At 41.1% G+C, this 12,809-nt stretch overlaps 1 protein-coding gene across 1 annotated transcript in view; it reads right to left on the bottom strand.

Moving 5' to 3' along the window:
* Positions 1-12,809, bottom strand: part of LOC127679230 (ankyrin repeat domain-containing protein 26-like) — a 75,045-nt gene that overhangs the window by 14,633 nt on the left and 47,603 nt on the right. The window contains exons 21-25 of the mRNA XM_052174925.1: positions 11,894-12,029; positions 9,369-9,525; positions 5,677-5,747; positions 5,194-5,281; positions 964-1,076 (exon numbers count right to left, since the gene is read on the bottom strand). Coding sequence (XP_052030885.1) covers positions 964-1,076; positions 5,194-5,281; positions 5,677-5,747; positions 9,369-9,525; positions 11,894-12,029 — 565 coding nt within the window. The remainder of the gene's footprint in view (positions 1-963; positions 1,077-5,193; positions 5,282-5,676; positions 5,748-9,368; positions 9,526-11,893; positions 12,030-12,809) is intronic.

Below are 12,809 nucleotides of genomic sequence, written 5' to 3' on the forward strand. Positions count from 1 at the left end.
CATGAAAAAGGAACATGTCTTCATGAGATCATAACTGAAAAACAGAAAGGCAGAAAGAAAAAAACTAAAGATAATTTTGATAACTGTTTTAACCAGGAGAATGCTTGAATGCTGAATAAAGGATGCTACCAAAAGAAGAAAAGGAAAAAAAAAACTGTCCTCACTCTTCTTCCTGAGGCTCAGGGACCATTGTGGAAGGAGGGGCAGAGACAAGGAATGACTGCAAGGAAACAGTGGCCCGTGCAGCAGGACAGCCACGCATATATAGTGTGCTCACAGTGATCCTGACAGCATGTGCAACCCTGTGCAAGCCCCATTCTGAGCAAGGGCAAGGGGAGGTAGACATGAAGCCCCACCCACCCCTAGCTGGAGAGCTATTCACAATTAATCCCTGCTGGGAGATGAGTCAGATTTCTTAAAATGTGTGGACCCTGCAAGTCAGCCAGTGGGAGGCCGTACATTCAGGAATAGATGGGCAGCACAAATTAGAGTTGATGGGTGAGAAAAGGATGCGAAGCTGAGTAGGTAGGAAAGGGGAGGGTGGGGCTGGGAGCAGGGTGGGGCTGGGGGGAGGGGGGAAATGTCAAAACAATTTAGGAAATTTCAACTAAGAAAGAAGGAAGGAAGGAAAGAAAAAAGAAAGAAAGAAAAGAAAGTAAGAAAGAACAAAGAAAAAGAAGAAAGGAAGGAAGGGAGGGAGGAAGGAAGGAAGGAAGGAGGAAGGAAAGAAGGAAGGAATATCTAGCCAGAGTCATCAACATTGTTTTCAGGATCATTAGAGAGCAAATACATTTTGGCAATCAGATTTTCAGATTGAGTTGTGAGTTTCTGAAGTGAATTTTAAAATACAGTAAGTTTTAGTTGTTAAAACAATTATAAAATGAATTAATATTTAGATGTTAATACAATCAACACAATTGAAAAAGCCTGTGAGTGAAGAGATTTGAAATATTAAAATCTTACTCAGTGAGCTCTCTCTCTAACTCTTCATTTTTGTTCTTCGTTTGATCCAGAGAACATTTCAGAGAGAGTGTGAGTTTGTTGAGTTTCTTTAGCTGCTCCTTTTTGACCCTAGTCTTTGAAAAATAAATCATAAAATTACTTTTAAAACCTTGATATGAATTATTCTTTTTTTTTGGGGGGGAGGAAGGATTTATTTGGCTTTTACTTCTACATTGTAATCCATTTCTGAAGAAAGTTACAACAGGAACTCAAGCAGAGCATGAACCTGGAGGCAGGAGCTGATGCAGAGGCACTTGCTGGCCTGCTCAGCCTGCTCACTGGCTGCCCAGCCCAGGGATGGCATCACCCACAACGAGCTGTGTCCTCTCTCTCATCAATCAAGAAAATGTCTTACAGCCAGATCTTAAGGAGGCATTTTCTCAGTTGAGACTCTCTCCTTTCCGATGACTCTAACTTGGGTCAAGTTGACATAAAAGTATCCAGCAAACATTTCAACATTGACTTTGTGTAGATGGTCTACACATGCTAATTGAAGGACAGGTTGTCAGAGTGAATTTAAGACCACTAAGCACATAAAATACGTCATCCACGACGAAATGCATGAAACAAGCTCTGATCCTGCTGCGAGGATAAATACACAAATGCGCAGCTATAGTGGGGAATTCAGCACTCAATTCTCAACAACTGCAAGAGTTGCATAAATACAATGCCCATAGAGGTAAAACTCAGCCACCAACACAAGCAAACTAACAGAAAAGCCAGTGGTATACACATTTCTGGCAAGCACTCAAAGGAGATATTCACCATGGTAAACTGAGTCCTGGGCCTTCAAATAAAACTCAACAAATGTAGAAGTTAAACCAGTATTTGGGTATAGATTAGTGGGAGAACATATGTCTACTATGTTCCCTGGGTTCAATTCTCAGCACTGGGAAAAAAGAGGTGTCTGGAGGGGGAGGGGGAAGAGGTGATCATAATGAAATTAAACTGAAAATCAGTAACAGAAAGACAATAGGAAAATATTCATATATTTAGAGATTAAACAATGCACTTCTAGGAAATCATGAATAAAATAGGAAATCTCAAGAAAAATTAAAAATATATATACTGAATGAAAATAAAAGCACAATATATCTAGATATGCGTGATTTAGGGAAACCACTGCTTAGACAAGAAAGTCTATAATGATAAATTCTATATTGGAAAAAAGAAATCTCAAGACAGTATCTTAAAATCTAGGGGGAAAAAAACAAAATATAATGTGGGTCTTTTGGGGAGAAAAGACAGCAGTGGATCTTGCAGCCAACTCTGAATGCTGCAGTGCTGGCTGCCAGGCAAATGTGCCGCCCCTGCAACCAGGGAACGAAGGAACTTACTGTGTTTGTATTGGATTTGAAGCCCCTTTCCTCCCTCCAAAGGAAGTAATCCAGGCCTGGCATGTCAACCTGGTGTGAAGCCCATGGCTCAGGAGGTCACACCTAGGGAGGAACCAACTACTGCTGTTCTGCTAAAGAACATGTTGCCAATTTACCATCCAAACAGCTCTGCTTCTCCCTCTAGGTTAGCGCTATCCTCAGCTTGACCAAAGAAGTTCTCTGCAGTGATTAACAGTCAATACAGAGACTCAATTTAAAAAAAAAAACTGGATATTTTCTTTAATAACATTTCAAATGTTATCCCCTTTCCCGGTTTCCCCTCTGGAAACCCCCATTCCAGCTCACCCCCTGCTTCTATGAGGGTGCTCCCCTACCCATCCACCCACCCTGCCTCCTCACCCTGGCATTCCCCCACACTGGGGCATGGAGCCTTCACAGGACCAAGGGCGTCTCCTCCCGTTGATGCCTGACATGGCCATCCTATGCTGCATATGCAGCTGGAGCCATAGGTCCCTCCATGTGCACTCTTTGGTCGATGGTTAACTCCCTGGGAGCTCTGGTGGGTCTGGTTGGTCTGTCTATATTGTTGTTCTTCCTATTGGGTTGCAAACCCCTTCAGCTCCTTCAGTCCTTTCTCTAACTCCTCCATTGGACACCCGGTGCTCAGTCCAGTGTTGGCTTTGAGCATCTGCCTCTGTACTCGTCAGGCTCTGGAAGGGCCTCTCAGCAGACAGCTAGATCAGGCTCCTGTCAGCAAGCACTTCTTGCCATCTACAATAGTGCCTGGGTTTGGTGTCTGAATATGGGGTGGATCCCCAGGTGGGGCAGTCTCTGGGTGGCCTTTCCTCAGCCTCTGCTCTACACTTTGTCCCTTTATATCCTTTAGACAGGAGCAATTATGGGTTAAAAATTTGGAGATGAGTAGGTGGTCCTATCTCCCAACCTGGGGCCTTGCCTAACCTCTGGATATGATCAGTACAGAGACTTTTTTTTTTTTTTTTTTTTTTTTTTTGTGGCTCAGAGCTTTAGTCTTTTTTTTTTAATTCGATATATTTTTTATTTACATTTCAAATGATTTCCCCTTTCCTAGCCCCCCCACTCCCAGAAAGTCCCGTAAGCCCCCTTCTCTCCCCCTGTCCTCCCACCCACCCCTTCCCACTTCCCCGTTCTAGTTTTGCTGAATACTGCTTCATTGAGTCTTTCCAGAACAAGGGGCCACTCTTCCTTTCTTCTTGTACCTCATTTGATGTGTAGATTATGTTTTGGGTAATCCAGGTTTCTAGGTTAATATCCACTTATTAGCGAGTGCATACCATGATTCATCTTTGAATTATTCTTTCTTAAAAAATATTGTTTGCTGGGCAGTGGTGGTGCACACCTTTAATCCCAGCACTTGGGAGGCAGAGGCAGGCGGATCTCTGAGTTCAAGGCCAGCCTGGTCTACAGAGTGAGTTCCAGGACAGCCAGGACTACAGAGAAACCCTGTCTCACAAATACACACACACACACACACACATACACACACATATATATGTATATGCATATATGTATATATATATAGTTTATTGAGAATAATATACATTAAGGCAGGTTACCAAAACCATTAGCTTATGAATTCAATCAAATCTCCTTTAAAGCAAAGAGGACTTTCAGTAACAGCAGGATGTGGTGTGAATACATTCGTCTCAGTGGGACTTTTTTCATGCTTCCTGCAACATTCCTTTTTTTTTTATTCGATATATTCTTTATTTACATTTCAAATGTTGTCCCCTTTCCTGGTCTCCCCCCCCTGAAAATCCCATAAGTTATCTCCCCTCCCTCTGTTTCTCAACCAACCTGTCCTGGTTTTCCCCTACACTGCAGCATTGAGCCTTCCAGGACCAAGGGCCTCTCTTCCCTTTGATGTCCAACAAGGCCATCCTCTGCTGCCTGTGTGTGTGGAACCATGGGGGTTCCTCAGAAAACTGGGCATAATACCATCGGAGGACTCTGTTATACCACTCCTGGGCACATACCCAGAGGATTCTCCAGCATAAAATAAGGACACATGTTCCACTATGTTCATATCAGCCCTATTTATAATAACCAGAAGCTGGAAAGAACCCAGATGTCCCTCAGTGGAGGAATGGATACAGAAAATGTGGTATATTTACACAGTGGAATACTACTCAGCTATTAAAAAAAACAATGAATTCATGAAATTCTTAGGCAAATGGGTGAATCTGGAAAATATTATCCTGAGTGAGGTAACCCAATCACAAAAGAACACACATGGTATGCACTCACTGATAAGTGGATATTAGCCCAAAAGCTTGGAATACCCAAGATACAATTCACATATCAAATGACGCCCAAGAAGAAGGAAGAACAAAGTATGGATACTCTGGTCCTTTTTAGAAGCGGGAACAAAATACTCACAGAAGGACATACAGAGACAAAGTGTGGAACAGAGACTGAGGGAAAGACCATCCAGAGACTACCCCACCTAGGAATCCATCCCATATACAGTTACAAAACCCAGACACTATTGTCAATGCCCACAAGTGCTTGCTGACCAGAGCTGGATATAGCTGTCACCTGGGAGGCTCTGCTTGTGCATGACAAATACAGAGGGGGACACTCAGCCAGCCAGTGAACTGAGCACAGGGTCCCCAGTGGGGGGAGCTAGAGAAAGGACCCAAAGAGCTGAAGGGGTTTGCAGCTCCATAGGAGGAACAACAATAGGAGCCACCCAGTACTCCCAGAGCTCCCAGGGAGAAAACCATCAACCAGAGAGTACACACGGAGTTGCTCCTGCAGCATTCCTATGAGGGAAAGGAGACCTGAGACCCAGGAGAGCAGAAGGCTCACTCACCAAGCCCGCGTGCAGCTTCTGAAGCTCTGCAGTTTTCTCTCCTTGCTCTTGTACCATAACCTCTGCCTCAGAACATCCAGCCTGAAGCCTAAAATGTAGTGTATAAAACAATTACTGTTACAGATGAATACTTTTAACAACATTGCACAATGACAAAGGACTTAAATCCTTAAAATAAAGAAGGATAGATGGCATTTAAGTTTTCCAGCTGTGTTTTATAGTATGTGCTAATTTTGGGTAAAATGAACTAATATCAGGCAGCTGGTTTCCTTTATGGTGTGGAGATTGAACCCAGGGCTGTGGGCATACAAAGCATGCCTTAATCATCCTTCTGAGCTGTGTCCTCAGACCAATGAACATAAAGCTGAAATGTCTCTGATCACCTCAGAGCTGCACCGATTCTAACTGGTATCATTTACACGTTGCACTGACGATACGCTTTGTAAACCCTTAGGTTATTTTGTGTGCCCCTTAAAATCATACTTCTGCAAGTGGTCCTGCATCCTCTGCGAACTCTGAACAACTTCTCTTTGTAGATCCTGTGCCTCTTGAAACTAAAAGAATTAAAAAGAAAAATTTGCTAATATTTTAATACAAATCTTCTTATCATGTTTTCATGCTCATATTATTTTTGAAAAGACTTTATTATGTATGTATGTATGTATGTATGTATGCTTCAGTGCATGTAGATGCACCACATGTTTCACACATGTCTCTAGAAGCCAGAATTGGGCATAGGATTTCCTAGAGCTAAAGTTACAGGCAGTGTGAGCCGCCCTATATGGATGCTGGGAATGGAACCGGATCCTCTGCTAGAGCAGTAAGTTCTCTTAACTGTTGAGCCATCACCTCCCCTGCCCTTCATGCTAAACTCTTATTAGTCCACACAGCCATCATCCCATACACAGCCATCATCCCATTGCCTGCATGCTGAGGGGGAACTTCTGTGCTATCACTGTGGAGTTAACTGGATTAGTGCAAGAGGGATCTTATCCCCACCAAATCGAAAATACTATTATCCGAATCACTGATCTGTCTTATGATTGAAACATGGTATTCTGGTTTTCAAACCATACTCCCTCAGACACTCAAATTGACCAAATTGGTAAATGAGAGAGAAAAAAAGTACTGCCTCAAGTATAACTTTAATAATTCATATAGATGAATAACCAGAGCAACAATTATACCAGGTACATGGAATCTCTTTCAAGCCAGTGAAGGTGGCTCCAAAATGGGGGTCCTAGACACATGAAAGTTTTATAATTGTGCTGGTTACCCACTTGGTTTCTGCTCATACCACCTTCCATCGGATGTTCTCTCAGTCAGCATGAAAACCCAGCACAAGACAAACTGCAACTCTGGGGCAAGGTGGTGTGTGGATGAGGTGAGTGTCAGAAGTGCTGTACTTGAATAAAGTCCGTGAATAAAGGTTCTCTTTGTCCACAGCAAATGCTCTGTTGCCCTGTGTCTGCCAGCACTCTGATGAGCAGACGGTGGTTACTAGGGGTAACTCGCAAGACATGGCACGTCAGAAGAGCTTTGATGAGAGCCTCTCTGTTGATGGATTACTACAAATCTAAATCCCAAGTCAGCCTCTGTTATAAAGGAAGGCAGATCTCATTTTTACCATTATGAGAAAAATATGAGCATTTGGTAAATAATTCTGTGGTAGATGAAGTTTTATATTTAAGTTTTAAACATATATTTAGATTAAAACTCTTCTTACATCAATGTCTGAAATTGTAAGTATTGTATGCAGTGCTTAATTTGATCCTAACAGCTGTTTTTTTTGTTTGTTTGTTTTGTTTTGTTTTGTCTTTTCAGCCCTGAGGATGTAATCTTGAATGCTAGGCAGGCACCCACTAAGCTCCACCCCAGGCTCTACCAACTGTTTAGCAAAACACATTTTCTGTGTTTTCAAGAAAAAGTGGCATCTTTATCAAACATGATTTCCCCTTTAGGCAAATTTATACTTTGACAAGACAGAACAACCAACTGAAGAAAGCATACAAAATTAATGACTTAATTGTTCTGCAAATATAAAGCAGAGGTTGGAAAAACAGTCATGAAATAGTAAATCGAGAGCTACTTCTGAATAAATTAAAACACATGAATAAAATCGGGAAAGAGGAAGCACAATTAAATGTGAAGAGAGCAGAGTCAGCATACTCAACCCAAAGGATAAAACCCAATGGCAAAGAAATAAAACCATGGCCACAAAATCATCTCGGCATCACTAATACAGGCAATAAGCAGCAGCAACACAGAGGCCGCCGTGATGAACGGGTGTGTGTGACAGCCACACAGTAGGGAACTAGTCAACAACAGGAACAAATGCAGTTTTAGTACAGAAGTGATAAGCTTGAAAATACCATGTGAGCCTGGCAGTGGTGGCGCACACCTATAATCCCAGCACTCTGGGAGGCAGAGGCAGGCGGATTTCTGAGTTCAAGGCCAGCCTGGTCTACAGAGTGAGTTCCAGGACAGCCATGGCTATACAGAGAAACCCTGTCTTGAAAAAACCAAATCCCCAAACCAAAAACCAAAAACCAAAAAAAAAAAAAAAAAAAAAAACCAAAAAAACCCAAAAAAAACCCAACAACAAAAAAGAAAATACCATGTGATAAAAACTCAGCAAGAAGGCCTGAATATTTATAGGAAACATCTAGAAGAATGGGGAAAATTATATAGCTATATCTACATCTATATCTATATTGATATTAATTTAGAGTGGGAAGGACTGGGAAAGATGGAGGACCTAGGAGGAGGGTGACAGGTAAGGGATTTGAAATTTTTCTTTAAGGTCATGAAAATGTTCTGAAATTTGTGTCTATGCTAAGAGATCCAGAATTTGCCCTTCAGAACTCCATAAACGGCATGGTGTGGCCATTGTGCCTTTGCTGAGAGGTTTGTAGTGGGACGCAGGTTTGGTTCCCAGCACTCACACAGTGGCTAACAACCATTTGTAATGTTAACAGGATTCAATACCCTCTTCTGGCCTCTGTGGGCACCAGGCATGCATGCAGAATACATATATACTGTAAACAAAACCACTCATACAAATACAAATAAAAAAGGAAATCTAAAAAGTTCTCCGCACTTTGTACCTTGCATGCAGTTTCCTTTCTAAACGTGCTCACCCACACACCAGCACATTAGTCATCTGAGAACAGCCTATGAAAGTGTCTGTGCTCTGGTTTTCTTTTCTGTGTTTAACATCCTTTTTCCCTTTTCTTTTCTTTTCTTTTTTTTCTTTTTTTGTTTTTTTTGGCCAAGGTGATTTTAAAATTTGGCATTTGGTTCTCTAAAAGTTGTCAGTCAGTTTCTCTTTCTCCTCCTCTTCTTCCTCTTTCTCCTCCTTCTTCACAATTCATGAAGGTTTAATCCCATATCATTGGTGACAAAAATCCTAAAGGTTTAATTAAATGCAGAACTTAAAAAATTATCCAAAGAAAGTAAGTGGTTGATGTTCAGGGGCCCTTATTCCATGTGAATAAGTCAAATTCTAACTGTAAAACATAGGTAGCCTTGTCATGGAGCAAAAGCAGTTCCTTCACATAATTGTGAAGTAAGTTGTTTTGTGAAGCACAGAATAAGTTTCTTTATCATTGTAAAGCTAATGAACCTGCATTTTGGTATAAAAACGCCCCAATTGCAATTTATGACAATGCAATGATTAAACTCCTCATCCATCCATTCAAGATTTCCAGTAGCTATTCAGCTGTAAATTTCATGATTTCATTTTAGGTTAAGTTGACATTTACTTAGATTTCAATTAAAACATCATTGTGTATGCATATGCTATGTACATATAGGGGTCCCTGGAGACGAGAAGATGGTATTATATGTCCTGGAGCTGGAGTTATAGGAGGTTGTAAAATGGCCACTGTGAACTGGGAACTGAATTTGGGTTTTTTTGAAGAACAGTATGGTCTTACCACTGAACCATTCATCTAGACCCTGAAATATCATTTTATTAAATAATGGATTGTGCGCGCGCGCGCGCGCACGCACATACACACACACACACACACACACACACACAGAACATTAATTGTGCAAGTTATACAGTCCAGTGATATATGCACATATATGCATATTAGTCAGAGATATTGTAAGTAATGTGAATGAAGTCACACACACTAAGGATAATTACTAGCATGCAACTGGTTTACCTGCTTCAAAGTCTGTTTTACTTTCAGCCGCAGGATCCTCAGAGCCATGTCATAGCGTTGCCTTTCAGCGGCTTCAGGATAAAGCTCATCTTTTTCTGGTAACTGTATCTTCACCCTTTCACCTTCTCCCGTCTCCTCTTTTTCTTTTAATGCAACTCTGAGGTTAAATATATTTATCTTAAAATTCATTTTTTAAAGAACAAAATGTCCATCACTTCATTATTCTAACAAGTTAATATCCCAGCCTATCCTAATCAAATTTCTGTGTTTCAATACTTTTTCTTGATGTCATGTTTTCAATCTCTCACTTAATCTTTTTCAAAACTCATGTATATTGGGGGGGCAATACAAGAAGAAAAGTTTTCTTGACTGGTAAGTTTCTGTTAAGAGAAACTCTAGCTATTTTGAAAAAGCCACCTTGAAACTAATCAGTGATTTGACAAATTAAAAATGATTGTATATAATTTGACATAATTTTATTCATAATCCCCTAATAAAAACAGGTAATATAAAGTTAATTCCTAAAAGTTATTGTTTGCAAACATGTATGGGGTTAACTAGAAATAAACTTTTATTTTTATATAACATTACATGTATCCCTCAAATGATTTACAATATGAGAGAGCCCCTTCTGAAGCTTTCAAACAATGGGTATGCTCATTCCTAGAATTCAAGGCAAGATTAGGGAGCTTATGTTACCTTTTACTAATGCTTTCAATTCACCTTATTGTATAAGCAATTTAAAAATCAATAAAAGATCAATTGATTCAGTAATAAAAAGTATCCTGCTCTTTCAACATAGAAAGCTATTTTATCATTGAGAGAGATGTATTGAATAAATTAATTCATCATGTACTCTACTTGTACAGTTTAGGAACAATGGTGTTGGGTGTGGAGAGGTGACTCAGAGGTTAGGAATGCTGGCTCTTCTTACAGAGGATCTGGGTAGGTTCCCAGCACCAAAAGGCAGCTCACAGCTGTAACTTCAGTTTCAGGGGATTCATTGTGCTCTTCTGGACTCTCTGTCTGCACATATAGTACATATACATACATGAGGGCAAATATTCACACACATAAAAAAAAAAGAACAAAAGTATACCTGGGTGTGTAACTTAGCAGTGTGTGCTGGCTTCACAAAGACCAAGTTTAGTCTCAACACCAACAATAAGTAAGTAAAGAGGTCAGCTGCGGAGGTTCTAAAACTTCTGTTTGAAAAAATAAGTGCTTCTTACACTGTGGTGGGATGGTAAATTAATACAGCCTTTGTGAGGACAACTTAGATCAAAGTCTTCTTTATATTTCTATTTATTTTTAATTTTTGAGACAGCGTCTCACTCTATATAGCCCAGGGTGGACCTCACTATGTACCCCAGGCTGGCTTCACCTCCTGTCACCCTCTGACTCTGCCTCCCCAGGGACGAGATTATGGATGTGAGCCATCATCCGCATCTGCTCACTGATTAAAGCCATTTTAAAAGAAGCTTCTATATCAGATAATCATTCTATGTTGAAAAATAAAAATAAATAATTAAAAACACAAAGAACAACCTATACACAGTTTTCCTGGAATAAGAATAACGTATTTTTTCTAGTGAGAAATCCCCCCATATGCTTAGAGATGAAGAGAAGACCTTGTCTGGCTCTGGCCAGTGCCCAAGGAAAAGCCCAGCCTTGAACAGAAGATGTTACTGACCTACACACCTTAGGCTTATACAGTGCACAAACAACATCTCTAACTTTCCTTTACGTCCCAGCCTTAGGTTACTCTTTGGACAATTTAGACAGAGACAGGAGGCTGCAAATCTGGCCATGTGGGCAAATGGGAGGTTTACACAGGAAAGACATTGTCAGAGTTATTTCTTAAGTACAAAAGTGTTGTTCTTTTTGAATGTTTTTTACCCAGGGTCATCTTGCCCAAGTGGAAGAATTATGTTTTTCCTGAGAAAAGCACAAAGGAACGTAAAGGCAGACCAGAACTTAACGACAGTTGTGACTCTACATGGCACCCTCAAGCATGCTCTTAGGGGATGGGCACAATGGCTGGTCAATCCTGGTGAATGAACATTTCCGTCCACGCATCACACATCTTGTGTATTTATAACAGGCCTGGTTGGCAGATTACTTATCTTTGGGATTTTTTTGGGGCGGGGGGCGTGGACAGTGCTCCTTTAGCAAAATTCCCTTTTTTAAATGCCTCTTAAGCAAATCTATTAATAAATCCTTTATACCATCAATTCTCTTACCTTGAGTTTCTTCTACACCATTCCTTAAAACAAACAGACAGACAAACACATAAAAAGCACTGCCAGATTCTCACGGCTGAATATGTACCAAGACCATGCAGTAGGCACCATTATGCGCCTAATTGTTGAAAATTCCCAGGGGCAACAGCCTCTTAGAGTCTTTGTGAGGATTTCACCCTTCATAGGACTAGGAAATTTTCTCCTCTTCAAAACCCACTGGGTTACAGTTACAGTCACGGTTATGTGGTGGCGGTTTCCCACTCCAAGCCTTTGTACTCTAACCTTGATCTCACTGGTTCCCTTTTCAGCACCTTTGCTTCTGCTATGATGCCTTCCATGTTTCCAATTTGTCTTGTAAGTAGCTCACAGGGCTCATTTTCAGTTTTTGTTTGCTGTATGTTAGAATATGGGTCTGTCTCTGTAAGAGAGACAGTGGTCACTTTTTTAAAAAATTGAAAATAGGTTTTCTTTTCACACAATATATTCTGATCATTGTTTATTCTCCCCCCACCCCAGCTCCTCCCAGCTCCTCCCCACCAATCCAATTCCACCCCATCTTTCTCTTTCTCTTTAGGAAATAAACAGGCATACAAAAAGCAAGCCAGGTCTCATGGCCTGAAGACATCAGTCACACCCCCTCACAGCTCCCTTTGGGACAGAATTAAGCAGTCTGTGTAGTGACTTGACAGCTTCCCCCACCCCATCACAGGGTTCCTCTGTGTAGCCTTGGCTATGACTATCCTGGAACTAACTCTGTAGACCAGGCTGGTCTCCAATTGGGGATTCACCTGTTTCTATCTCCCAAGTGCTGGGATTAAAGGCGTGTGCTACCATGCCAAGTGGCTTGACAGCTTTTAATGTATTGTTCTCTTCCATGATCTTTGTCATGATAAACTAAGTCATGTGATATGAAACTTCCTGCCAGCTATGGGCCGTCCAGACTTACACAAGTCTGATCCTTGCTTCTCTTCCAGAGTCTCACTCTTTTAGGTTATTTTTGAGGCAGGGTTGGACTGTGTAGCCTGGCTGACCTCAGACTCAGAGCTGAGTGTGCACCATAGCACCTAGTTTTGTTTTCACCCCAGGTTTTAAAGGGAAGCTTGTCCTTCCCTTTAAGGCCCCATCACCTTTAATTCTCTCTCTATGTATTGTACTGTTGTTGCCGAATGTTTTCCCTCTAACCTGGAGACCCTTTCTC

Source organism: Apodemus sylvaticus, chromosome 1, assembly GCF_947179515.1.
Source record: "Apodemus sylvaticus chromosome 1, mApoSyl1.1, whole genome shotgun sequence".
Lineage (NCBI taxonomy): Eukaryota > Metazoa > Chordata > Mammalia > Rodentia > Muridae > Apodemus > Apodemus sylvaticus.